This window comes from Thunnus maccoyii, chromosome 23 (genome assembly GCF_910596095.1).
Source record: "Thunnus maccoyii chromosome 23, fThuMac1.1, whole genome shotgun sequence".
In the NCBI taxonomy this organism is placed as follows: Eukaryota; Metazoa; Chordata; class Actinopteri; order Scombriformes; family Scombridae; genus Thunnus; species Thunnus maccoyii.
In genome coordinates this window covers 6,998,318-7,025,478 of record NC_056555.1, presented here as the reverse complement: position 1 = coordinate 7,025,478, position 27,161 = coordinate 6,998,318, and the positions used below count along the sequence as shown (strand labels likewise).

The 27,161-nt window shown below is 39.7% G+C and overlaps 1 protein-coding gene across 5 annotated transcripts in view; it reads right to left on the bottom strand.

Annotated features, from left to right (window-relative positions):
* camk1da (calcium/calmodulin-dependent protein kinase 1Da) overlaps positions 1 to 27,161 on the bottom strand; it is a 63,226-nt gene that overhangs the window by 19,854 nt on the left and 16,211 nt on the right. For 2 of the 5 annotated variants that reach the window (XR_006093881.1, XM_042403177.1), the window contains exons 2-3: positions 13,151 to 13,282; positions 9,220 to 9,294 (exon numbers count right to left, since the gene is read on the bottom strand). Coding sequence is in view for 4 of the 5 variants with exons in the window: in XM_042403177.1 (XP_042259111.1) it covers positions 9,220 to 9,294; positions 13,151 to 13,282 (207 nt within the window). In the remaining variant the exon portion in view is untranslated. Of the gene's footprint in view, positions 1 to 9,219; positions 9,295 to 13,150; positions 13,283 to 14,678; positions 14,771 to 18,062; positions 18,135 to 18,198; positions 18,295 to 27,161 lie in introns of those variants that run through there. The other 3 variants (XM_042403179.1, XM_042403180.1, XM_042403178.1) reach the window with 3 other exon arrangements.

Genomic DNA, 27,161 nt, shown 5'->3' with positions numbered 1-27,161 from the left:
GAAAACACATTGCTGGTAATTAGGGCTGCAACTAACGATTATTTTCACTATCGATTAATATGATTATTTTCTCGATTAACAGTCCACAACCCAAAGATATTCAGTTCACTGTTATAGAGGACCAAAGAAAACAAAAAATATTCACATTCACATTCGTTTAGTCAGCTAATCGTTGCAGCTCTACTGGTAATGGTCTTCCTGGAAAAAAAATCAAATTAAGTTTTAACGGTAATTCATGTGGGAACTCCTCTGTTGCTGTGGCCGTTAAAGCTCTTACACACTCATGACCTTATTACTTATTATGGCTGATTAGTTCTCTTCAGAGGACTGTGTGGGTGGGTGCATGCTGGGTTTGACTGACATCTCCCTCACCCTCTTATATGTTTATATATCATTCTTATTGGTTCATGATGTTCGGTGACCTCATGTAATTCTCCACCAACTGAAACTGGAGCACAAGTCTAATTATCCAGAAGAAATGGAAACATCTGTGAGGTTGTGGAAGCCTTTTAAATGATCACATATCTCATGAGAAAAATACATTCGAGGAGACATACAGTAAAGTGAGGAAGAGAGACTTTTTTTTGTTTTGGTTCAAGATTTAATTCTGTTAAAGTCAAGTCATTTTACATGAATTTAAAGGTACCCTGTGGAGTTTTGTTCTACTGGTTCGCATGTGCACGGGGATGTACGTGCATGAGCATGCAACTGATGTGATACACGTTCCTGCCAATAGTTTCACACTATTCCAGGTGGTGGTAATGTGACAAGAAACACAGCAAAGTGCCAGCAATTGCAGGGAAGAGGAGGACTGCTAGAAAGAGCATCTGGATATAAACAACGCAGGTTTCCAATTTTTCAAAAACCAGGCTTTGCAAATATTTTCTGAGGAAGAAAATGCATGAAGAAGTTTGTTAGAGGATCTACAAGGATATACACGTATTTGGGTGACAAACTTTTGTTTACAAAAAAACTCTGCATGGCACCTTTAACTTTGACTTCAGTGCAGAACATCTGATAAAAGTGCTTGTGATTGATGGCATAAATACAAGCTAGAATCAACCTATTTTGTGTTTTTAAAGATAAAAAACATAAAAGCTCAGCATTTCTAAATCATCTTCACATTCTTGGTGACAAGATAGAAATCTTTCTGAGGGTACAGTCATGTCTGTTACCCCAGTATTGATGGATGAATTTCAGGTATCAAAATCTTTCCAGAATATACTGCAACGCCCCTTTATTACATTCCTCCCCTCTTCCCGTTTTACAGCCCCTCCATCTATCTCTCCTCTGTCAGCTGATCCATTTAGTGGCATGCAGTCGTATCGCTCTCACGAGGCGATGGTCGTGCATCACGGCTGACAGCGAGCCCTTTTTTCAAGCGTGTTCGCTGTGGCAGAGATGAAGAGCCACTGCAGCCTTGGGACCTGTATAACTAATCACAGCAGAGTCAGAGATCTGACCGGAGCTATTGAGCTGCTGTGGTGATTAGTTGGCATTAAGGGAGGAAAAATCCCAGTTTCTTTTCTTCTGGTGTCTCTGATCCTACCCTTGTTTGTTCACATGAACAGTTAAGGCAGATTACAACAATATTCAGACTGGGGAAACTGTCATGTAAACACTATAATAACTCTAATCGTATTAAACTCCTAATCTATGTAAGCATAACCTGATTAACACAGCTAGACAGCGATTAAGCTATAGCTCTGATGTCATTTATTTTGAATATGTGCAAGCACCAGGTTATGTTAATGTCTGACATTAAGAAATATTAGAAAATAGCAACTAAAAACTAGAAAAATGAATTAAATAACATTAAATGGATGAACAATAAATCTAATTACCTTACGAAACAGTTAGCATCACAGCTAATGGTAAAAGCGCAGGAATATGATAAAACAATATTAGGAAGGGCCAGTATGGCTGAAATCAGTATCACAAAATGAGTGAGAATATAATTCCGATATCCATATACATTATAATATGATAAATGTCAAAAATAATTTCGGATAAAGGAATCAAACTGATGTTCAATGCAAAAATAAACTGTATTCCACTGTTATAAGTTAACTGAGAAAAAAACTCCAAGTGTTTTCAGTGCCTTTGGCTGATTAGACCACTAGTCAGATGTAAGCTGGGTGGAGCTACGATGTCACAAACCTCTGAGTTAAACCTCTAAGTTAAGTTAAAGTGTGGTATATAAGGCAGCAGGTATGACGTTGAACCTCTATCAGCTGATAAACAGCAGCAGGTGGTAGGGATGCTGAGATAAACTTTCATTACATCTTTTCTCAGCATTCACCGCAAGTGTTTGCAGAGACAGTACAGTCCCTTCTCTATTTAGATTCAGACACCACAACCTGTGTGAAACATGTTTTTATTAATCTCTGTTGTTTACCATGCTGTTGGTGCTAAGTGGTATGTGCCTGTTTGGGTACCGGCTTTAAAAGGAATGGAGCCCATCTGGCTCAAACCAGCACTGGTCTGTTTTTGGCGCACACCCAGTGATAAAAGGTCATTTGTCCCGCCTTAGCAGGTGCAACAGAATTAACTGGAGAGCAAGGGAGATGTCAATCAAGTCCACATAGTCCATAGAGGAGGTCTAATTATGAAAAATAGGTGAAAACGCCTGCACGGGTGCACCATGGGGCTTTATTAGCTAATTTTGTTAGATTCTACTTCTTATTTACAGATTTTGTAAAATGACACAACAATATGATAATTCTACCAAAAGTCTCCTGTACAATCTAACTGAATCGAATAAATAAAGCACTGCAGAATTCAGATAAACTACTGTCGATGATCACACCCTTACTGTCAAAGCACAAACCAGAGTAAACAAAGGTTAACAACTATGAACACCAACAAAGAAGCTGGCAGACTGTCATTGTGTTCTGCTGCTTACAGGCTTCCTATGAATCCAAGCAAAACCGAATGTAAATTCCAAAACGTTACGGAAAACTATATTTTAAGAATTAAAAAGATTTGACACCTCATTTATGTGCCGAATATCCAGTATACAGTTTGGCGGCAGCATCATTATAGTCAGATGCTGCTTCTCTACTTGAAACACTTTCTACTGGATAAGTCAATTTGTCTCTACGCTGCATGTGTTTTTATCCTTTACTAATATGCAATTCACAACACAAACAGCATCAATATAAAGGCCACGTTGCACTGGGTTGCATCGATTTTCAAAGCAGCACGGACTGATTGCTTCCCTGCGGTCGAGGTTACGTAAGACAAGCAGTGATGAACGGGAACGAAGGAAACGCTGTCAGACGGCATTGATCTGCCAAGCCGCAATTACACAGAAAATATTCAAAAATCCTTGTTCCTAAATGAGATTCCTGTCGTTTAAGAGAAAGAACTGACATCTCAATAAATGCACATAATTATAACTAATGAGGTTACTTATTACAGTAGTGATCGGTAGAAATGCAGCTATTACACAAGCTTCACTTTCTACTACATGTTTGCAAAAGCACTGCTGAAGTTTGTGCTTAGATCAAACACAGTTTGCTGTCACTAGTTACAGGAAATGATGGACTTTATGTTACAGCAGATCGGTTGTGATGATGGTACCGTGTAGCGCTTCAAGAAAAACAGCCTGCAGCACTCGGGTCACATGAAAAGAGAGTCTGAACTACTCTCTCTTCTGATGCTTTTATACAAAGTCTTCCACTGTATATTTCAACATTTTTCTCCACAGTCTGTCTGTGATTCTCTGTCTGTACATATAATGTGCAGAAGCTTAAAACAGCACTGTGATTTCCCTAAAAATCAGAAAGCTAGTAGGGCCTGTCTAAATAAAAAATATCACATAAATAATGAGTTACTGCTTGATTAAAGCTGCATTAATTTATTTCTTTGGCCACTTGGGAGTAATAAAGCAAGCTAAAAACACAATGTTACCATACTGACCCCTCATAGGGTTGCTAGCAAACACCTATTTACACATCCAGCAGACATAGAAATATGATATGAAAAATGATATGAAAACATTGATTAATGCAGCTTTAAGTTCAGTCATGAAACACAAAAATTGCGTTTTGAATGAGAATGTTTGATGTTGATGTTAATTGATTAAAAATGGATGCAATTACATTATGTTCATAGTAACAACTTATGTATGGCTCACATGCAATAAAAGCTTCCACACTGGTGATGTGACTATATTTATTTATTTGTAATGGATCATGTACAATATTAAACATAAATGTTACCATTTGATGTATTGCACCAGAGTTAGCTTCAGGCTAATTTTCATCTTTCTTAAATGTGTTTTATCTTCAGACAGTGTGAAATATGCCATAACATTTACAAATGAAATAAAAATAAACTGCAACCTTTTCTAGTATGACTTATTGTTTAGTTGTTGACACATTTATTGGATTGAGCCCAGTTGACACAAATGTCCCCCCGTAATTCACGATTTATCTTTCTGACATTTCAAGACACAACAAATCTCCTGCTGCAATCCTCAAGGTCACCCTGAAATGTTATAACCCAGATGTTACCTTTGACCCTGTAACTATGGCAACTGACATATATTGCATGAACAGATGGAACTGAAAGCCCTAGTGAAAGAAAAAAAAAACAAAAAAACACTGATCTAGGAAAAATACAAGCGAGCAGGAGGGAGGCGAGAGGTGACGGTGATGGAAATCAGGTGTAAGGGGAGAAAAAAGTAGGAAAAGGAGAGGAGGGCAGATGGTGTGATAGAGGTGAGAGAAAGAGATGCACTGATAGATGTAGGTGTGGAGAAGGATGATGGAGTAGAGGTGAGGTCTTTCCCGTTACTGTCTCTGTATGACTTCGCCAGAACTAAGACAAGTAAATCCTCTCACTTCAATTCAATGGAGCACAACTTTCCCACATAAAAAATCCTGTCAAAGCAGTAAAATAAAACAGCAAGCTGTACAGTCAAAGCCTCTTGAGATGATAAATTACTGAAATTGAAAATCTGTGCTGTAAAGCATAGCTATAAGTACATAACTGCAGGATGTATAATAAAGTAAATCACTGTCCATGCACAGATTAATGCAGCAGACATTAGCAGGCAATACTTTAATGCTGAGATCGTATTTCTCACATCTGGATAAAGTGAAAATGTACTTGCATCTGCAATTTTGAAAGTAATCGCCCTTATGTGTCAGTCTTGATTCCAACTTTAACTGTAACTGTTGGATAATGTGGTGTTATCTCCCTTTAATTAAGTCAAAGGAAAGCATTTCAAGCTCCAATTGGTAAAGTGTAACTTACATAAGTATAACTTCCCAGAAAGTCATGTTATTTAACAGTAAAACAGTACTGAACAGGGATGATCATTTCCTTCTCACATGTTAAATGTAACAAACAGGTGGAACCAGGAAACAGAAATACTCTGTTAACTGGTTTATTCATGACAACAGGGAACTCCATTATAAGGTTACCATTGTAGGTAAACAGCTTAATCAGAGTAAGACCTTTGACTGGATTCTGGCCAACAGGGATTTCAGGTAATGTATAAAGACTTCTCAGCAGACATGTTGGAGGAACTTCAGCTCTGTGAAGTTCCTAAAATCTGAAGGTAGAAATAACACATTCTTCCTCTTACAATAGAACATTTGAATTAATGAGCCATAAACTGCCTTTTTGCTAAGTTCAACACACTCATTGGTTTTGCTGATACAGAGTTACTTGGTCTGGTATGGCCAGTACCTTATGGTGTTGAATGTAAGCTAATGTTAGCCAACTTCAGATATTGTTGTACACTGAGTCAGTTCACTGAATTTATGACTCATCTCCATTTGTACCACTGTTACAAAACATTATAGCATTTAGCATTGTCTTGTAATTACCACTTGTGGCCACAGTGGCCACTGTTCATCAGAAGTTACATATAGCAGTCTCACTTTAAAACATGATGGGTTTGACATGATTTCTGGGCTTTTGGTTGACGACAGCTCTTTCAAATATAAAAATGTTCTTGCCTGAGGTAAATATAACATTACAATACACCTTAATCATACATTAACAGGTATATAATGTCCCTAATAATGCCTTTAAAGGATAGGTTCACATTTTTTCAAAACAATATTCACATGGCCTTATATACATTGAAAGAGTCATTCACCTCTCCATACTGTGATCAGGGACAAAAGTCACATCATCACTCTGTGTAAAAATGCCGTCTTAAGTTCAGCTGAAGCTAATATGAGGCTCCAGAAAACTGACTTGATTCAAATCAAGTGGGTATTTTCCAAATTTACAGTCTTTTTGATACAGAATTCCCTCTTTGTTTAACTGTCTTCTACAGCTCAGCAAGGAAATGCTTTCCAGAGAAATACAAACAGGGAATTTTGTACTGAGGAGACCCACTTGATTAGACTATCTCACTGTGTGTCTGGATTTTGTCCCCCATCACTTACTTTGTAAATACATTAGGAAGGGCCAGTACAGAGGCCAGTACAGAGAGGATAAATGATTTCAGTGACAAAAAGCTGTTACAATATACATGTGAATTATATATAGACATGTGAATATTACTTTAAAATAGAGTTGAAAAAATGTGAACCTACCCTTTAAGTATCACATTTACAGTAGACACATTCCAGTTTTCCTTCACAACACAGCCGCACTGGCATTTTCCCTGAAATGTTACTAGGTCTTGAGGTGGGAAATTGGTAGTGCAGATTTCCCTGAAAATCTCTCACTGCTCCCATTCACACATGACCCCAAGCAGGAAATGTTCCTGAACATTTCAAGGAGAGACTGCATATATGAAAGGGGATAAATGCACATGGCCTGGATGTAAAAGGTCACAATGTAGCCACTCTGCATGCTGCTGAACATAAATATCATTAAATATCAGTGATGTCAGTTCAAACTTTCATTATTAGATGAGGTCTGACTTAACTATTTCATAGTAACCTACTTAGGAAACAAATAGATCCTATCAGACTGTTATTTTTACAGATTGTACAGCCACACCACAGCAAGCAGTTTCAGCTAAAGTGGCTTTCTGTTTCTAACCTGCTGATAATAACAAACAGTTTCCCAGTTTTTAGTGCTATTAGGTTTGTGATATAAGCCTCTGCAACCAATGTCTATTCCAGAGTTACTTTGAATTGTTTGCCTTTTATTATATGCCATGATCTGTTGCTGTAAAACTTTGACAAGCTTGGAGTTTATGATCCAACAGTTTAAAAAATTAAAACTGAATGCAAACTTCATACATGCAGAGCACATAAAAACATGTAAATTGACTCTGTGTTTAAAAATCTGCAGCTTCAAACCATCCAAGTTACATTGTTATCTATTTTGACATACAGCTCCTACATGAAATACAGAACTAGATCGCAGAATAATACAAGGATTGTAGCCAAAATGGGTAGAGCAGTGCCTGTCATAAGGAGGTGTGTTTATTTCCTGACTGATCACTCAATCAGACCGGTTATACAATCGCTGCTTTTGTCTCATCTTGACTGTTGTTTGGTAGTTTGGTCAAGTACAACTGAAAAAGATTTGCACAAGCTTCAACTTGTGCAGAGCAAAGCTGCACGTCTAGCTCTTCATCTGTTCATCCAGAGGGAGTGTAGAGGGCATGCATGAAGCTCTCTCCTGGCTAAAAGTTGTGTTTGATTTTGCTTTCTATCACTAACAATGATTCAGTCGACAACCAGGTCACCAAGGCTTTATGATGAGTCTTTGCTGTGAAGACTCCACCTGCACATTTTTTGTTTATTTGGAACTAATAAAAGAGTGCAAACAATTATACATACCTGTTATCTACATTGAGTGTGCATTGAGTGCAAAATGACCAACCAATAATGGCCTATTACCACAAAACCTTGTGGATTAGCTGTTTGTCATTCAAAAATATTAGCTTTTAGCCAAGAGTTCTTTTCCTGAATCAAAAGTAAGAAGTTTTGGTTTACAGTATCAGAGAAAACATCTAGTTTCCCGTATTTTGAACAGAGTCGGCATCAAAATTGAAGGACCGATACGTGTGTGGTAGGCGAGCAGATAATCCGCGGACATGAGGTTGTAAACATAACCACAGTTGTGTAATCCACATCCATGACTTCCACCTGAACTTGACTGAAATATTTCCAGTACGAGTGCCAAGCTTCCAGACCAACTTCTCCTCTTATGTAAGCAGTGGTAACCTTGCAGAGGAGGTTAGTGGAGCACCTATGGGTGAACCACAGGCGATCCTGCTTCCCTCTACTGTTGACCGTCAAAGCAGAGATGTTATTGATGTAATAGAAGCCTTGTGGGTGCTTGGTGTTTGTGTGTGGGAGGACGGGTGGGCTTTTTGTGTGTTTGTTGCCGCTCTTGTCGTCATCTCAAAGTTGTCATTGAACTGAAAAGTGTGTGTGTGTGTGTTAGTGTGTGTTTGTGGTGATGGGTGGGTGGGCAGAAGAATGAGATTAAAAGTGTGAGAAAGAGTGAGATGGGGTATTATGAATTTTTGGCACATATATATGTGTTTTATGAATAAGTAATATGAAAAAAACAACTCAAATTGCAACAAATCCCTCTGTCACCAACTATTTCTATCAGACTTAAAGAATAAAGATGTATTTTGAATTTATTTAGTGAGAAATCACTCTTATATTCTCATTTTTATTAAATATGACCAAAAACAAGCCTCACAATAAACAGAGTTTGTCTTTTTGTCTATTTTCAACATGAAAAAATAAAAATCTGACAGGATTTGAGATTTTTTTCCTTTGTCACCAATGATCCTTTACCTCAGAAGCAAACACTCAATATAATCTGTCTTTTAAAACTATAGTGACAGCCTCTCACTCGTGTCGTGTTTGCTTCATTTAGAACTGAACTTCCATAAAGTCTCACAGGAGCAGGAATTTTTTTTAAAAAGAATGGTCAAAATTGAAGCAGCAGATGCTGAGATATCCTGACTTTTAGCCGCCAGAACGGAGATCCAGCTGGATCCTACATTTCCCATAATGCAACTGGATAGCATCTTTTGATTAGATGCTCCCTGCCTCCTACATGCCCACTTCTCTTAGCCCACACCTCTAGTTTGTAACAAGTTTTGTTAAAAATTAGTGGTCATGTCAATCTGAGATAACCCTGGTGACATCACAATGACATCATCTGGTTTACAAACCTCCTACAGAGCCACAGAAGACACCAACAGTTTTCGCAGGCTGAGTAGTCCTCAAAAACAAGTAAACTGAACTTGTGTGTAAAACTTTGACTCACAGCTGCATAATCAGGTAGAGGTGGTCAGGACTCTCATAGATGTCTTCCAGCGCCACAATGTTTTCATGCTTGATCCTGCAAAGCAAAGACAAACCATGGGTTAAGCTTTATATTTAAAAGTTTCAGGTCACACACAATAACCCATTAACAAAACCAAATGCCTCAAATTTAATCCTGATGACTGCTGTTGAGCTGCAGAAATGTTGGTTTCCCATTAAGTTTCTGCCACATAAATAAAAATAACTGATAATCCAGAGTAATACTCTGACAGTCTGTTACCCAAACTGACCTCATAATCCAGATTTTAAAAAATTTTAACCTTTAGTTCGAGGAAAAGTTGACTGCTTTGCTTTCTTTACGTCACCGTGGTCTTTAATCTCTCACACCACAAATCTTACGCCGAAATGAACCTGAAACTTTCTAATCACAAGGGTCCATTTTCCCCAAACCCATTTTCATCCTCTCTGCTCATTCCTGTCGCTTCTCTCCTGATTTCTCCATGGTTACGGCGCTGTGATGAGGGTGTTTCATGCTGCTGTGTGTGTGTGTGTATGTCTGTGTATGTGTGTGTAGGTGTGCGTTCGTTATTCTAATACCTCATACCTTGTAGAAACACGATTGATTTTGTGTGTGGGTGTATGGGTTAATCATCTTTTGCATTGTGAACAGAGGTAATTCCCCCTGGTCTATCCTTCCCACACACACACACACACACACACACACACACACACACACACACACACACACAGACATACAAATACACAGCAGGTGCGCAGGTGAGCATCTAACACTTATTATGAGCGTATGATCTCTGTGGCGGCAGGCAGACGATGAACTGCAGAGATGAGATGTGACTCATACACACACACGCACGCACACAGGCGTACAGGTTGAAAAGGGATAATGTGTGTGTATTTAAGCCCTGCCTGGGATAATGATGGGCTGGCAGCAAACAGCCTGAGTTTAATGGCAGAGAACAGTCAGGGTGCATTCAGAAAAACCCTCTCAAACATTACAGTCAGTGGTTCTCATTCATGGATTTCTCTGGCATGTTTCCTCTTCTCTTGAACTATATATCTTTTAAAATGGACTTTATAAAAAATTAGCTCAGTCAATTTAGTCAATTGATTTTTGAACAGCACAACAATTTTGGCAATTATGAAGTAATTTCTCATGCAAAATTGCCAAAAATTCTCAGATTTCAGCCTCGCAGTTGTGAGAATTTGCTTCTTTTCTTTGTTTTATATTATTGTAAATTACAGTAAAAGCCTTTGAGTTTTTGACTGTTGGCTGCAAACTTGTGTGTTACTTTTAATGGCACCTGATAGGACAAACAATGCATTGATTACTCAAAAAATAATCCAAAGATTCATCAATAATAATCTTTTATAGCCCTAGCTCTGACCATACAGTTGCTGATTCTGGATGTGTTTCTCACCATCTTGTGTTACCATTTTTCTTATATATCACATGATTCTCCCAGATAACGTAACAGTCACTTAGGTTTATGTATGGCCACCAGTTTCATTATTTCAAGTCTTGAGAAATCATGTGTTTTTTGTTTGCAATGTCGGATGGCTCAAAAAACTTCAATACCCATGAGCCTCAGAAGCCAGTTAAACACTTCACAACGCTATTGCGATTGCTTGAGTGGTGATTTATATTGATTTATAATCTTATAATCTGCTTTGTTTACATTTAATTTACAAAATTCCTCATTAGACATTTTGTGTAATGAACGCGTGTGTTTTCATTTTGATTACTTTGTTCCTAATATGACATCTGATGGTTGGAGTAGGAGTTGGATGGTCTCTAACGTGTTCAAATAAATGTTGAAAATAATACCTTGGTAAAATTTCTCTAAATTACCCACAATTCTACCACCAAAGTCTCACAGATTTTGCTCTGTTTTGCTGATGAAGAACAGCTCCAGCTTCCTGTTTTTGTGTCATAAAGTAATCCTGCAGATTTCCCTCCAAAGCCGACCTGGTGTCTCGCAGTGTGGTAGAGATTGCCCGTCTGCTCAGTGATGCTCTCATTTGTTTACAGTAATGACACCCATTAGTCTAAATGAATGTCTGCATCTCTCCCGCAATTCTCATTTTCTCTAATGTTACACAGTGCAGCCAAATTAGCAAATTTATTGTCAATGGCCTCATACATCAGTATTGTCAGAGCATACACAAGTCCAGCAGTAACCATGTGATGCTTCTGTGTAATTGTTTGTGTGTGTGTGTGTGTGTGTGTGTGTGTGTGTGTGTGTGTGATAGGGAGACAAAAGGGGGTCCTTGTTAATTAGCCTTGAGGATTGCAGCTTAAACTGGGAGGAGGTGCTGCAGTAAAAACACTAAACACCAAATAAATGTAATTTGAATTTCAATTAAGATGTTTTGTGTTGTGATATTGTGGATTCCTCCTCCCACTTCACAATTTTCCTTCACTTACTTACTAATTATGCTAATCTTAACCAAAGGTCCACTTACTTACTAGCTTCTTTCAGAGCTTTCAGCCTGATCTTAGTGTTCATTCAGCAGGAGTTTGCTCATTTGTTGATGACTGTGAGATGCAGTTGAAGCTCCAATTAACGCTATTAAGACCTCATGTTTAGATTATTTTGTCAAACTGCCACCTCCAAGGTCAAGAAGGAACATTAAGACACATGCTTTAACGTTCCCCTCCACTCAAAAATATGTTTTCTTCTTGTTGCTTCATTTGGATGTTTGAGCTTCACGGTGCAGAATGATGTACGTGCAGAGTTTGTTTGCACATTGATCTGCTGAAAGTGGAAAGTTTCTCTGTGCTCATTGAAAATCTGATTTTAATGGGCGGGTCTATGAGCTTGATTTATGAAATGACAAATAGTTTGGAAGCTAATCCTGGTCCAATATTCAACACAACTTTCACTTATAAGAGTGATGTGTAAACTTGAAGCCTCCAGTGCACAAACACTGAATGCACTTTACAGTGAAGTAGGAGACATTGTGTGTCCCACAGTTAAACTTTTGAAATCAAATATTCAATATTTTATTTCAAAATAGAACAGAATATTTGCATATTCATCGAATCTTGAATTTTCAATGAGGGAGAGGGATTAGATGTCATTTTTTGGGATGTTTTTTCTTGATTTTAAAATGGAAATGTGCTTGTTGTATTTCTTATGAATGATTTCCTTCATGCTAACTAGTTGCTTGTGTTAATATATGTGGAATATATTTAAAGCACTACATCGCCTGATTGTATGCATTACATCGATTTGTTTGAATTGTTAAGACTCAAATTGTCATTTTTGAAAGTGTTCAATGCTAAGGTATGTTTCCTCATAGTAAAATCAACCGCCGGCTGTAAATCCTACAAATATCCACAATCTGGAAGTAAGAAGTAAGAAATAGTTATCATGCAGTGTCTGCAGCTGTACTGTATCTTTAACTAGCATCCATGCACCGACCAGGCAGAACTGAGACCACAAAAATATAAGTAATCATATCAAAGAGCTGTTTAGCTAATCAGTAGTTTTTAAAATAAGGTGTTCCAGCTTCTTCTCATGGAAACAGAAGCACTAGAGGACACATGTCAGCACTGTCTCTGCTCTTGGACTCTATCATAATGATCAGCAACAGAGAGCAACAAACTTACTAGAGTAGCACACATTCACACTTACTTTAAACTCCAGAGAGAATCCAAAGACATCCAACACCTTGATTCAGTCGTGATGTGTGTGTGTGTGTGTGTGTGTGTGTGTGTACCTATGTGTGGTAGGTGAGCTGTGGATCGTGACCTGGGGGCGGGGGTTTGGGGAGGGGGGCGAGGGGGGTGGGAGGAGGGTCGTGATGCATGGAAAAGAGAGGAGATGCACAGTTGCCCCGGTAACCAGGAATTAGGAGGCTTATGAGTGTGTATGTGTGTGCGCTTGTGTTTGTGTCACAGCACTCACTTCCTCAGCACGGCGATCTCGTTCTCGATGCTGCTCTCCTTCCCCTTCAGAGCCTTTTTCGGGATGCACTTCACCGCAAACATCCGACCTGTCAGCTTCTCCTGAGCCAGGACCACCTCAGAAAATGCTCCTCTGCAAACACATAAATAAAAAGGTCACATGAGTCACAAGCAGCGTGTTTATTGGATGATGTGAAACTTCTGGTTTTCACATTAGGCAAGTTTTTGGGATACAAAATGCATTTTATAAACTGTCAGGAGAGTAGGACCCTGCAGCAACTAGTCTATAAAAAATACAGAAAGATAGAGAAAATCATCCTTCAATCCAGCGATCACCAATTTCACCTTTGAAGGCTCTGAAAACCTATTTTCACAATTAGCTTCTTACTATGAGCAATGGGGTTTCATGTGAACAATAAAAAAACAGTTTTAGTCATTTCACAAGTGATAAGAAGTATATTTATGTTTTCATCTGTGCGCTCCTCACTGGTTTGATGTGGGCGGGGTCTCAGTTGGGAAAAGGTGATGTCATATATTTCTCTGCGCCAATCAGGATTTAGCAACATCTGAATCTACAGTATATTGTAACTAGTTAGTTTCCCACTAAACTCTGCATTTTGTCTACTCGCACTTGAACTTCAATTTAAAAAGTCGACTGCTGAGGAGAGTTGTTGATTGATTTACTTATGTTGCCATGGCGACTGTCAATCACATCTGATAAAACCACATCCATACAGTCCTGGTGAAGCAGATTAGCTGAGTTTTGAGTGTTAAACTCTTAGTTAATTATGTCTAAGCGTGTTTTAAACTTTTAAGCTTTATGTTATGGAGAAATTCTTAAGATTATTCCTGCAAAAAAGCAATGAAATAAATGATCAAATGGTAAAACAAATATGTTCAAGTCAGTAGTCCAGACTTTCTATACATGACGCTTAAACACTTTGTAATTTTTGGTTATTTTCTGTAGTTGGTTGGTTGCATTCTACCTCTAAAAAAACAAACTGTGGTTCTCTTTAAAGGAGAAAGCGAAAAATTCCTTTTATCTTCAATAAGAAAACTGTCAGTGTAACCAATTCAGTTATTTTCCATTCTCAGATCCCATTAACAACATGTAAAGTCTTTATCAGACAATATTAATATGCAGAAAATTTCACTGCAATAATAGTAATGTGATGGGATCTGCCAGGTGTAACATTAGAACATTAGCAATTTTTTGATTTATTCACTTAGAACGACCGCTACGGTAGAAAATCATTTCAAATTTTTGTTTCTCGCATCATAAAAAAACTTATCATCCTCAATAACTGTCACCACACAAATATAAAGTGAAATAACTGGAAATTTAAATTCAGCCTTGTCTTTCAGTTCTTGTATGTGTGTGTATGTTTGTGTGTGTGTGTGTGTGTGTGTGTGTGTGTGTAGGCGTCAAGGAGGACAAGCAGGGTGATGAATGAAGATGAGCCTATTGCGAGTTAATCTGCCTGAACCGAGTGTTGACTCCTGTGTCAACACATTGCCTTCAGCCTCACCAATGTAGCATTAGAGTAAACACGTCTCTCTCTCTTTCGTCTCATTGTTCTCTCTGCCAGCTCCTCCTGTCCAACATTCAGGCTACCTGCAGCTGACACAAATCAATGTTTATAACTTTCTAAGACCCATAAAACGCACACTTAAACTGAATTTAAGACGACAAGTAAGGTTTTTTCAGCAATGGCTCTAAGGTGGCAATGTCTTTGCTCCAGACAAAAATATCTCAGTATCTACTACATGGATTGGTACAAATTTTGAACAGACATTCGTGGTTCCCAGACAATGAATCCCAATGACTTTGGTGATCTGCTGACTTTACAGCGCCACCATGAGGTTGACATTTGTGGTTTTGAGTGAAATATCATGAAAACTATTGGATGGATTACCATGACATTTGTTACACATTTCAAGTTCCCCCCTAAAATAAATAGCAATTACTTTGGTGATCCCTTAACTTTTGATCTAGCACCATCATCAGGTCAAATTTTAATTTGTCCGATACTTTGGTTTATGACCGAATACCTGCTAAACTAATTCCATCACCCTCTGCTATACTACATGCATGTACATCCTTGATTTTGGCCCCACAGCAATGACACTATAATTTGCTTTAGTGTGTATGGTGAACATGTTAGTAAATAGTTATCTACCTATTTTGTCCACCTTGTGAATGTATGTCTAACATTCACTCTTCTTTAGCTCTGCTTTAGTCTCTACAAACTCCTGGGCTCATTAATGGGCTCATTAGCAGGTAAATGCTATTTTCACCAGCTAGTCGCTAACTTTGTTGTCTGATGTTTGGAATTAGGTAATGTACAGTAGGTTTTGAATGAAAACGGAGTAAGTGAAAGCAGTGAGTTTTGGCTGGAAAACTAAAACAAGAAGCTGACAGATGCTAAAATGCTTCTTAGAGCAGAAATAATATGTTGTTGATTTGTCCTTTCATATTACTCATGTTCATTTGATTAGAGCAGTTTTAATGTTTTTATTTTTATCTTTTTTATTCTGGTCCACTTAATCATTAGTTTTTCATTTGCCTTTATTTTTGTTGATTTTGAATCTGTGGCCTTGTGTGAAACACTTTGTAAACTAGTGTATAAAAGATGCTTCACAAAGAAAAATAGTAATTATGCTCTGCTACAACAAAGTCCGGTTTATAAGGAAGAATCAGAAACTAAATAACCAACGTGAGAGATAAAAAGAAAGAAATGAACAGTTAATGACTATTTTTGAAGATTACTCTACTGACCGTGTTCTGTTAATGAAATATTTCATATCAATATCTGTCAAGGCCTTCTAGTTACATCAGCCAAGACTCATTCAGAGGTTTCAAGGAACCGACAGATTGATTCATTTTCATCTTCTTACACCTGCCTCCTTGGAAAATGAATTTCACATCAGGTTACCTTCACGACTCTCTGCTTTGTCTATTTTCTGAGGTTTTTCATTCATCCATCGAGTTAATTAGTGTGTATTTTAGTGTGTCTATTGGTGCTGTCAGTGTGTTACATGCTGCTCATTCAAGGGGAAAGAGGCTGTTGTGAGTGAATGAGCTCTCTATGGCATCGATATGTGCATGTGTGTGTGTGCCGCCGTCCACAAAGCCCTCCAGCCATTTAGGGCGAAGCGAGGTCGACAAACACCAGCGTGCCATTGCAGCGGTACAAACACGGAGAAAACGGTTTTTAACGCTCCTCGCTCTTGGTGTTTTTTCTCACGCCTCTCGGTAAGAATCTCGTTTTCTTCTCACCTTCGCGTCCTCCCCCCTCCTCTGCCTCCCTCTGTCATCCTCTCTCTTTATCTCTCACCTCACGCTCCACACATCTTTTACAGTGACAAGTGATCCTTAATGCTGGTTGCCCCTGGTAATGAAAGTAGACTGTCCGGCAGCCAATCAGATCACTTGAGTTGCTACATACACACACATAACAAACACCTGCTTGCACTGATAATGATTGTTGAGGGTTTCGGTGACGTCAAAGCCAGACAAAACAAATGGGCTGTGTTGTCTGTACTGCTGCTTCATACATACACATACACACACACACACACACACACACACACACACACACACACACACACACACACACACACACACACACGTGTAAGGTGTTTGATTCATTACCCTCTGAGAGAGAGAGAGAGAGATTGGTACATACATGAATGAGCATCCGCTGAAAAAGCCACATGGGGATACATATACACACAAGCTCTTCTATCACACACACACACTCTAGGCCTGTGTAGCTGTGTGTGTGTGCATGTGTTAGAGCGTGCTCGTGTAGGACAGTGTCTTCTACCCATCTACCCATCAGAGAGTACAGTCACTCTTAATCTGCACTAAACTCCCATCTCACATAATCCCAATAATCCCTCTATTATAACAGCAGGGAACACACACACACGTGTAGCTTGTCTGTTAGTAGCACAACTATGGTGCATAACTTTCATGATGTGATTCTGCTTCACTATAAAATGATTTGACTGCTATGTGGGTATAATTGCTGTATTCCTGTTCCATTAGAGACAACTGGTTAACTCTAATTGTATCTTACAGCAGTGGTGTTGGTAGTTATAGCACAGGTGCTGCTTTATTAATCATCACAGGTGAGACTGGTTGCATCTGCAGTTGCTTTTGTGCTTCATATAGGGATATATCTTAGTAAATTCAGGATTTGAACAGGAGGTGTAAAAATACTTTTTGGCATAATACATAATTAACCAGCGCTCCTGTTAAATGTCACTGTTTTCTGTATTCGTGCTGCAGTCATAGCAAAATTATCCATGCATACGTTTCAAAATACAGAGGAAACATCTGAATAAATGAAAATGAGGAGCATAACGAACGCAGCTAATTCTAGGTCACAAGGGGTCACTGAATAATTTGATGCGTATGAGTCATGTGCTATTGCCATGGGGTTGAATACAGAGAATTGAGATTATGGGATTTCCAGGGAAATTCTCCACAAAATCTGGTCCCATTTCCAGGGAAACGTACCACTAGATCCTGGGATTTTTGGCGTGTGTGTGTCGGTTTTACGCTTGTGAAAAATGCTGTTTTGTACTGAAACGAGAAAACCTCCAAACCTCATTAACGCTTTCACATTACAGTGGTAGACATCGTCCCACCTTGAATTACCATTATTACAATAATATAACTGGACTGACTTCACCTGTCTTTTTTTAACGATACCTTTTCAAGCTGAAACTTCAGATATTAGTTCGGTTTTGTGGCAAAATATTTTTTCGATTCACTCAAAAATATGTTTTTGTTCCTTCACTTGTCTGTTTGAGCTTCACTGTGCAGAATGATGTATGTGCAGAATTTGACACTAGAAGGCTGTTTTCACATTCATCTGCTGAAGGAGGAAAGTTTTTCTAACCTGACACGCCAGATGGTTTGTTACACCGAACCATCTGAGAAGCAGTCCCTGGAAACTGGAAAAGGGCAGGCACTGTCAAAAAAAAAAACAAACTTGGCAGGTGATTGGATGAACCATCTGTCTATCACTGTCTTACCTTGCAAGGCAGCTGGATTCGCGAGATCATAAGAGAATCCTCATTGGACACTGAATGCTCTGAACCACCGGTGGTTTGGACACAAGCGCATAACTTGAAGCCTGACAAGACGGATTCTCGTGTGATCTTGTGATGTTGTGATCTTGTGAATCTGAGTTGAAGGTGTGTACCTATGAGCATGATTTGTGACTAGTTCAGAGCCAATCGTAGTATTTACACAAGTGTGATGTAGAAACCTGAAGCCTTCAGTGCACAAACACTGAGAATGGACCTGACAGGTTTTCAAAGCTCTTTATATATCTTAAAGCGAGTCTGGAGGGGATCTTTCCATGAACGCAACACAGTGCAACATCTGCAAATGGAAAACGATTCAAACAGATCAACAAGTGGCTTCATCAGTCATGCAGACCTTCATCAGGAATTAAAGCAGTAGGGCCAATTGAATTCCTCAAACCACAGAAACAACTTGCTGAAATAGTTGCATGTGATGGATATCCCTTTCTTGCCACAGCGGCAGTATTGACCTCAAGTCTGCTCTATTACAGTAAGATGCTCCCATAAAACCACTCACATGTATAACTGAGGGTTGAACCATTCTGTATGGTTGGTATTGTGATGTTCCCACCTCAAATTTAGTGTACTTTCAAGAGGAATTGTTGCTCTACTAAACGATATCACCACATAATCTAACAAATACAAAATATTAACATCAGAAAATTAGGATAAATGTAATTTTATGACTAATTATAAGCAATGTTTTTAAAATGTAACTTCATTTTAGGCAAGAAATTCCGGAAATCCTTGGAAAGGTCTGATATATTCCTGGGAAGACATCATTTAAAATCACCTCACATCATCCTCACAGCCACAAGGTCTGACTGGATCAACATGTTAGACGGAGCTCTCCACCGCCATCATCAAAATGCTCATCCCTGTGGTTATAGTGAAACAAATGTTGATGTACGGGGATGTGACAGTCAATAACATGAGGATAAGCTCTGATCTCCAGTTAGAAATGATGATAATGCAGCTAATGGCAACAAAAATCGATTACTACATCAGCAAAGACAAGATTTGTACATTATTTGCATGCAGACACACGTTCATTCAAGCTGAATATATAACGTCAAGCTGAACTGTACTGATAGAAGGAAAAAGATCAGAAGAGAGAGAGAGAGAGAGAGAGGGAGCTGTGAATGGCGCTACACACATACACCTCCACCACTACCACAACAGCAGGAGAACAGCATGGTCCACTTCACATTTTGTCAACCCTAAATTCATTTGCTTACCACACACACACACACACACACACACACACATACACACACGCACAGGGTGAAAAGGACCTGTTTGTATAACATCTGGAAGCTGAGCTCATACACTGGCCTGTGTGTGTGTGTGTGTGTGTATGTGTGTGTGTGTGTCGGGGGTTGACTAGCTGGCAGTCCCTGCTGCCGTTACCCGCGGCAACAATGATTGCATTTCCTCCTGTATGAACCTGTGTAATTGTGTCAGTCGAGCTCCACTGCCTCTGTCAGTGCGCTGAGCAAGAAAAGTATTGGCAGCAACGGTGTGTGTGTGTTTCTCCATCAAGAGCATATCCAGCAGGGAAACAGTCTGTCTCACACACTTACACTTACACACACACACACACACACAGTATAGGGAGGGAGAGACTTGACTGGGCTGACAAGGTGACAGTGACACATTTAACATGATGACTGACAGCAGCCATCGGTGTTTCTCAATGTCTGGACCTGAAATTACATTCATCCTAAAGAGTCATTTAGTCATCAGATTCCCCCAAAAATCCACCTGAAACAAGGTAACATGGCCACAAACACACCACAGATTTGATTTGGTGCTTTGATGCTAACATTAGGTTTTGATGTAAACCCATCTGAGTCAAAAGCTTCTCTCTGAGGGCCACCGTGTAACAATCACACACAGAGAACTCCCCAATAGAAGAAGCTTCAAGGCCATAGTGGGAAAACAGACCAGAGTGCAATGCAGTAGTAGTTGGGATGTGATTAAAACAAAGGTTGCTGAATGATCACATTACTGTATTTCCAATTGTACTCCTGTATTTCTACTTTTGCTTCAAGTGCCTGCCCCTAATTAGTTTACTAGCCGGACTAATTAGCTCACCAGCTAATTATCTACTGGCTATGATGAGACTTAAAGCGGATATATAATCAAACAAGACCAGGGCCATATTTACTGATATTTGTGGCCATCTTTTTGGTGTTTACCAGCCACATTGACTGAACGCTGCGATGGAGGAAGCTGCATCTGAAATGTTAACGTTGGGAAAATCAGATGTAAAATCTGCTGCACTGTTTACCGGAACCCCACAGAAGGAGAGAGATTATAGACAAGACAAAAGAGCAGCAGTCTGTTATTTTTCACAGGACTTTACCTTTCTGTTTCCCTCGGGCCCCTCCTGCCGTTTCTTCCTGACTTTTAACGCCTTCCTGCAGCTCTGGTCCAGTCTGATATTACTGAGGCAGCCAGTTATTTATTAAGTAGATAGTTCTTATTTACAAAAAAACTCTTGTCAAAAACTGATTTTTCACAACTCATTCAATCACTGATCTTTTTGTTGAGCTGACATCAGGATATTTAACTCACATTTCCTCACATACAGCTTTCATCATTTACATTTGTAGTCTTAGTGAATACCCTTCATTAAAAAAAAAACTTTGGTGACCAACTGACCAACTACTACACCACTTGTAAGCACTTTTGTCAGAGCGTCTTCCATCGAACACAAAATGAGAATCTAGAGAGGCCGGCTCTGTCCAAGAATTCTCTCTGGACTCCATAGAGGAAGAGGAGGAAAAACAAATGGTGGCCAAACTCCTGGCAAGAATCGGCAACACCTTCCATCTCCTAAATAAAACCCTTAAAAGTGCTCTGGGCAGCTCCTTCAGCGACATGCTGCTCCGTCTGCAGTGTGTGAAGGAGCACTATTAGGTCTTTTGTCCCCACTGCTGTCTGACTACTAAATCACCACTCTTCTCTGCAGACCAAACGACTACAGGACTACAAATGAACTAGATTATTATAGATGCTGCTGCGAGTGTAATAATTGGATCTTGTGATGCAAAAACTGCTATTTTCAGGCAATCTTGTTTAATTATTTGATCTATAAAGTATCAGAAAATAGTAAAAAATGCCGACAACAATTTCCTAAATCACCAGGATGATGTAATCAGATTGTGTGTCGTGTCAGATAAGGCTGCAACTAACCATTATTTGCATTATCAATTACTCTGTCGATTATCGATTAGTTGTGGGGTCGGAAAATGAAAAATGTCGATCACTGTTGTCAAGGTAACGTCCTAAAATGTTTTTCTGTTGTCCCGACCAACGTAAGATATTTAGAATTTGAACATTTATTTAAAAAAAATGACTCAAAACAATTATCACAATAGTTAACAAATAAAATGGCATGGGGTTAATATAGTGTACTATTTAGTAAATAGAGAGTGATTAGGGTCTGTGTGTGAGCGTGCATGCGTGCACACACACACACACACACACACACACACCTGCATGCAGAGAGGAGTAATGTCAGCTCTGTAGGTCTGCTCCTGCCCGATCAATAATTAGCTGTTTAATCAAAGCCGAAGCGGTTGCCTCTGAATGGCCTTGGCTCTCTCTCTCTCTCTCTCTCACACACACATACACACACACACACGCACGCGCACACACACACACACACATCCACATGGCAGAGGGCCTGATAATGACATGGACAAGGACAATTATACAGCGCCGGGCTAACATCATCACTGAGCAAGCCATATACGCACATGAACACACGCGTGCTAATGTTTTCATGTGCTTTGAATACAAAGTAATCACAATGGTTGAATTGCGTGTCTTGATATGAGTGAAAAGATAGGACAGTTCCTGAAACATATGCAAACACACAAAGAGGGAGTGGACAGGCTGTGTGAATGAGGCAGAATAATCAGGGATAACCCAAAGCAGAGCAGAGAGGAAATGGAGAGATAAGAAGAAAGAATAACAGTGAAATGATGTGAGGGGTTGCGTGCAGCGGGGAGGGAGAACGACAATGACCAACACAGAGAGAGAGAGAGAGAGAGAGAGATGAAATGTAGTTGGCAGGTAGGTAATGTGGTTCGGTGGCAAACTTCCACTCCTGTTTTGGGGGCTTGAGAACATTTGGCTATCGGACAGAAATGTTTCATCTGAAGCATCTTCCAGTCCACCAGACCAGGAGGAAGAGGAGGAGGAAGGTGTGGGGAGAGGGTGTGATCACATCTTTTATCTGACGCAGTGAGAAAGTTGACTTTGTTGCATTTATTGTATAGTATTAGGTTCATTTGGGCTCAAATTGCCTCATTATAAAGCAGCTTGAAGACTTAATGAGTTTTTGAAACCCTGTTGTTTCCTGTAGCTTCTTCTTCTTTCTTTTCAGGGGACTAAACTGAAATCCACAGTGTAGTTTTGATGGAACTAAGGGGATTGTTTAATAAAATATTTCATTAAACTTTGATTTGGGGTCTACCTTATGTTAAATGGGTCCTCCGGCTCCAACAGTAGGTTTCAAACAGGATTCTTCCAAATATAAATAGTTGAGATCCAACCTCTGGGGAAGTAAGGGCTCTGAATAATACATTTCTTAAATAACCTGCACTCCCTTTTCATTATTTAAAATATAACCTACAAGAACATTTGAGCTGAGATACAATATTGAACATTAAGAGTCACACAATGTCATTAAACTTGACATTTCTTCATGATTTGAGAGGCCAAGAGTAAAAATTAAAGACAAATCAGCAACAACTGATGTGACTTCAACCTTACTGAGTAGGTTTTGGTGGGTTTCCGACCCACAGGTGGAAAACTTATCTGAATCACTATGGCAACAGGAGGCACAGCGTGATGGGTAAGGATTTTATTACAGCTGCAGTGTAAACGCAATGGAGCGGAAAAACAGGACAGGTGAAACACAAACACTTCCGCACACAGGAGCAGGAGCGCACTAACACACAAACCTCACCATCATAACTAGTCTCCATCCGTGAAAAGACATAAACATTTGGTGTGAAATGAGGGAAAGAGAGCTAAGAGCCTCCTTCCTTACGTGGCTTCCTTCCTCTCTTTTGTGTGTGCGTGTGTGTGAGTGTGCGCGCTATATTCCTTTGTTGCAGAGTGCGTAGGCTTAAATAGCACTGTTGCCACGGCAGCAATTAAGTGCCAATTATAGTCTGTATTCTCACTGTGGCTCTGACAGCAGGAGATGAAGACGAGAGAGAGAGAGCGCTGAAAGAAAATGCCTATACAGTCTTCTATGCAATTAACACAAAAATCCAAGAAACAGACACATCAACCAGACTTTGGTCTAAAAGCTCAAGACAGTGTAATCCAAGCCATTGTCCATATAGGCGTGAAGAATGGGCTCCGCTCCACCGGCAATACCCCAACAGATGGGACATGCATGCAGAGCTCTGTACTGTAGGACAAAATTAAACATTAACAGAAAAACATGAACCAGTGCATCCAAACGGATGAATCAATGTCAGAGAGATGCTGAGATTAAAGGTGTGTGAACTGATATACAGAGTTGAGAGGAAACGACAGAGACAAAAACCTGGAGACAAAAAAAAACTGTTATGTGGCCCAAAATTGTGAGGAATCAGATTCTCTCGTGCCACTTTTCCACAGAAAAGATGTCATATGGTCTAATCCTTATGTTTACGTGGGATTAGCATGTTAGGCTTACAGTCCGTCAGCTGTGTGATTTATATCCGCGCCGTGACGTACAAACACTGTAAACACATCTGTCACCTGTTCAGCACGGTGCTGTTAAACCAGAAACACAGTAGCTACACCTTATTTTATAAAGTCTATGCAGTACACACAGCACGGCATGGCTATGCTAACGATGCTAGCTATGCTAACTAGCCGCTAGCCGCCACACAGGCTGGTAAAACAGATCCGTAGCGTCCCTTTGTATCCGCGGGTTGTTGCTCTGTCAGTGTCGGAGCCTCCATGTGGGCAATTGGGTTGTGTTTTTAAAACTTATTTCTGGACTGCTCTCACTCTGCACTCGCCTGAGGACGTAATTGAAACTGTTTGCGCCGATTCATTTTTAAAGAGCAAAAGCCAATGGAGAAACTCCAACACTGGGTCAGCCAATAATGGTGTAACTTCATCACTCAGTGAGTCAGTCAATGAGTCAGTCAGTAAGTGACAGACAGACATTCAGGGTTATAGGGCTGGTCTGTGGCCGATCCAGCCAAAAAACACTAGTTCTCAAAGTCAACTTGATGAAAGCTCCTAAACCTGCTTGACTCAAACCAAGGAAAAAGTCATAAGAAATGGACGAAGGTGCTGCAAAACAAAGATCATCAACAGGTTTGAGAAACTTCCATCAAACTGCAGCAGATGTGGAGACTACAACACAATATTTTAAAGGTGTGAGATTAACTGATCTGACACATGGGTACTACTAAATGCTCAAACATATACAGTGTGTGTGATTTTGGTCTGTCCTGGGCAAAAGTTGACAGTTGTGGCAGAAAAAATCTTTGTTGAGCAATCCAAACGGTGGTTCAACAGATGACTTAAGAATTTTGGCCAAAGAAAATGGAGGGGGGGGGGGGGGGGGGGGGGGGGGGGGGGGGGGGTTGGGCAGTGCCAGCTTGTTTTTTGTTTTGCTGCATTTTCTTCTGATGACATGACTATACCTGCACATTTTTTAATCATCTACATTTATACTGGGACATGCTTCAGATCTGATATTGTCTGCAGTTTATCTGTCTATCTCTCTCTACAGTTTGCCCCAGATTGCAACCAAGATTTTCTCATAGCGTGACATGAAGGTGACCTGCAAAATTGCTGTTATTGCAGTGTGCTGTGTAGAGGTCTCAAGTGACTACCATGATTAAAGAGGAGGAACAAGACAGCTGGCAACATGCAGTGTGCATTTTTTCACTATGATGATGTTGTATTATCTTATCTTAATATTGCTTACAATACCTTCTTTGGCAGTTTTCTTTTAACTTTTCCCCGATTCATTTACCAACTTACAGCTGATTCTTCTCAGACATTTCGTTGGAGAATTTGGTTTTTAAGCATTCATACTACTACAGCCTGATGAAATGAATTCCCCTGAGACAAGAAAAACAGAGAGAAAAAGAATTCAGGAGTGGCATAAGGTGCGTGTGTGTGTGTGTATGCGTGTGTGTGTGTGTAACTCAGTGGAAAAAGGGAGTGACTTCACTGGAAAGAGAGAAAGATGATGCTTCCTGTCTGCTTTATGTGCTCACATCACAGGGACACACATGCACAGGCACACACAAACGCAGCAGCCACTGAGGTATGGATTTGCCATGGCAACAGCCCTGACCACTACTGGGATGTCAGGAGGCTTCCCTTATGTTTACATTAATCACCATAGCAACAGCTTCGACCTGTTTGTGAAAGCGTGCTCTGCCACTAACGTTAGCACGCTAACAGTCGCTAACAGATGGCAGTTGTCACACCATCGAGGGTCGGATCAATTAACACTGGGTGTTATAGAAATATTTGAGCATTTTACACAAGTCGGAACTTTGATGTTATTGATATTTAGTGTCTGAATTGACATATCATTCAATAATGGACTGTAATCCACTATAACAGCAGTGGAGCCTTCCTTAAATAAACTGCCATAGAGAGAGAGAGCTGTTCTGATGAAAGAGCAGTAGGTGACTCAGCAGTTTGTCTCTTCTGACCTTGGTGATTCCCTTCACCGCTCACACACACACACACACACACATACACGGATGCAAAGGCTGGCCCACAATAGCATCAAATGTGGCGAAAAGGTACAAGGCTGACTGCAGTGACAGAAACACACACACACACACCGCCAGCACAGCACCGGAGACTCAGTCAGTATAAAAAGGACCATGCTGAGTGAAAGAGACATACAGAGAGAGGGGGGGAGGGGGCAGTGAAAGAATTGGAATTAGCCAGAGCGAGACAATATTTCCTCACTGGAGATTAAAAAGGCATGACCTGAAGGCCACGTTGGAGGTTGTAGTAGTGATTAGAATAGTAATCTGGATTTGTCAGGGGAGGAGAATGTTGTGTTGAGCTCACATGTAGAGCAGAAGTGTATGGAAATGGTCTGTTTAGCTCTGTTGGCTAATTAATGACTAGTGTGATGGATTACAATTTATAGATAAATGCAGTAATTACATTAGCGCTACTAATCTAAGACACGATACTAGTAACAGCTGAAGACTAATATTCATACCGTCATTCCCTATAAAAAGAGCATAAAAACTACTGAGCAAGTCTTTGTTAAGCAGGATCCTAAAGACCAATTATCCTAATTGGTATAATTCCCATTTATCCAAATTGACATTGAGGGCTCTCATAGTAATTTCAGGGCTAGGCTCATCTGGCGCACTTGGATATGCGGTGGAATCATTAAGAGTGCATTATCAAACATTATAGGTTGGCGTGTTAGAATTTGCTTCTTACATGCCTTTTAAAGGCAGGGCTTTCCCCGTCATGACGTATTACAGTTTGGGAATGATGTGGAGAGTTTCCCTCAGAGGAAACTTGTTGTGCACAGTTTCATAATGAATGCAGCAGCTCAAATGTACCACCAAGAGCAGATGATGCCTTTTTTTTAAAGTTAATTTCATGCTGATGATCCAGCAGTCATCATGTTTTCTGTGCATAGTTGTGTGCAACTTCACTTGGCATCACTATAATCCATCTGCAGTTAAATCTCACTGTAGAGCAACTCACTGTAGTTGCTACATAAACTGGCAGTTTCATTGTAATGACCCTGTCTATGATCCACAAATGAATTAGGATTTTTTTAACTAACAATTTTTTTCTTGGAACACCACTATAAAATTTTACCTGGATAAAAAAGTCAAAAACAGTCATATCATGTTGGTCATCACTGCCACACATCAACA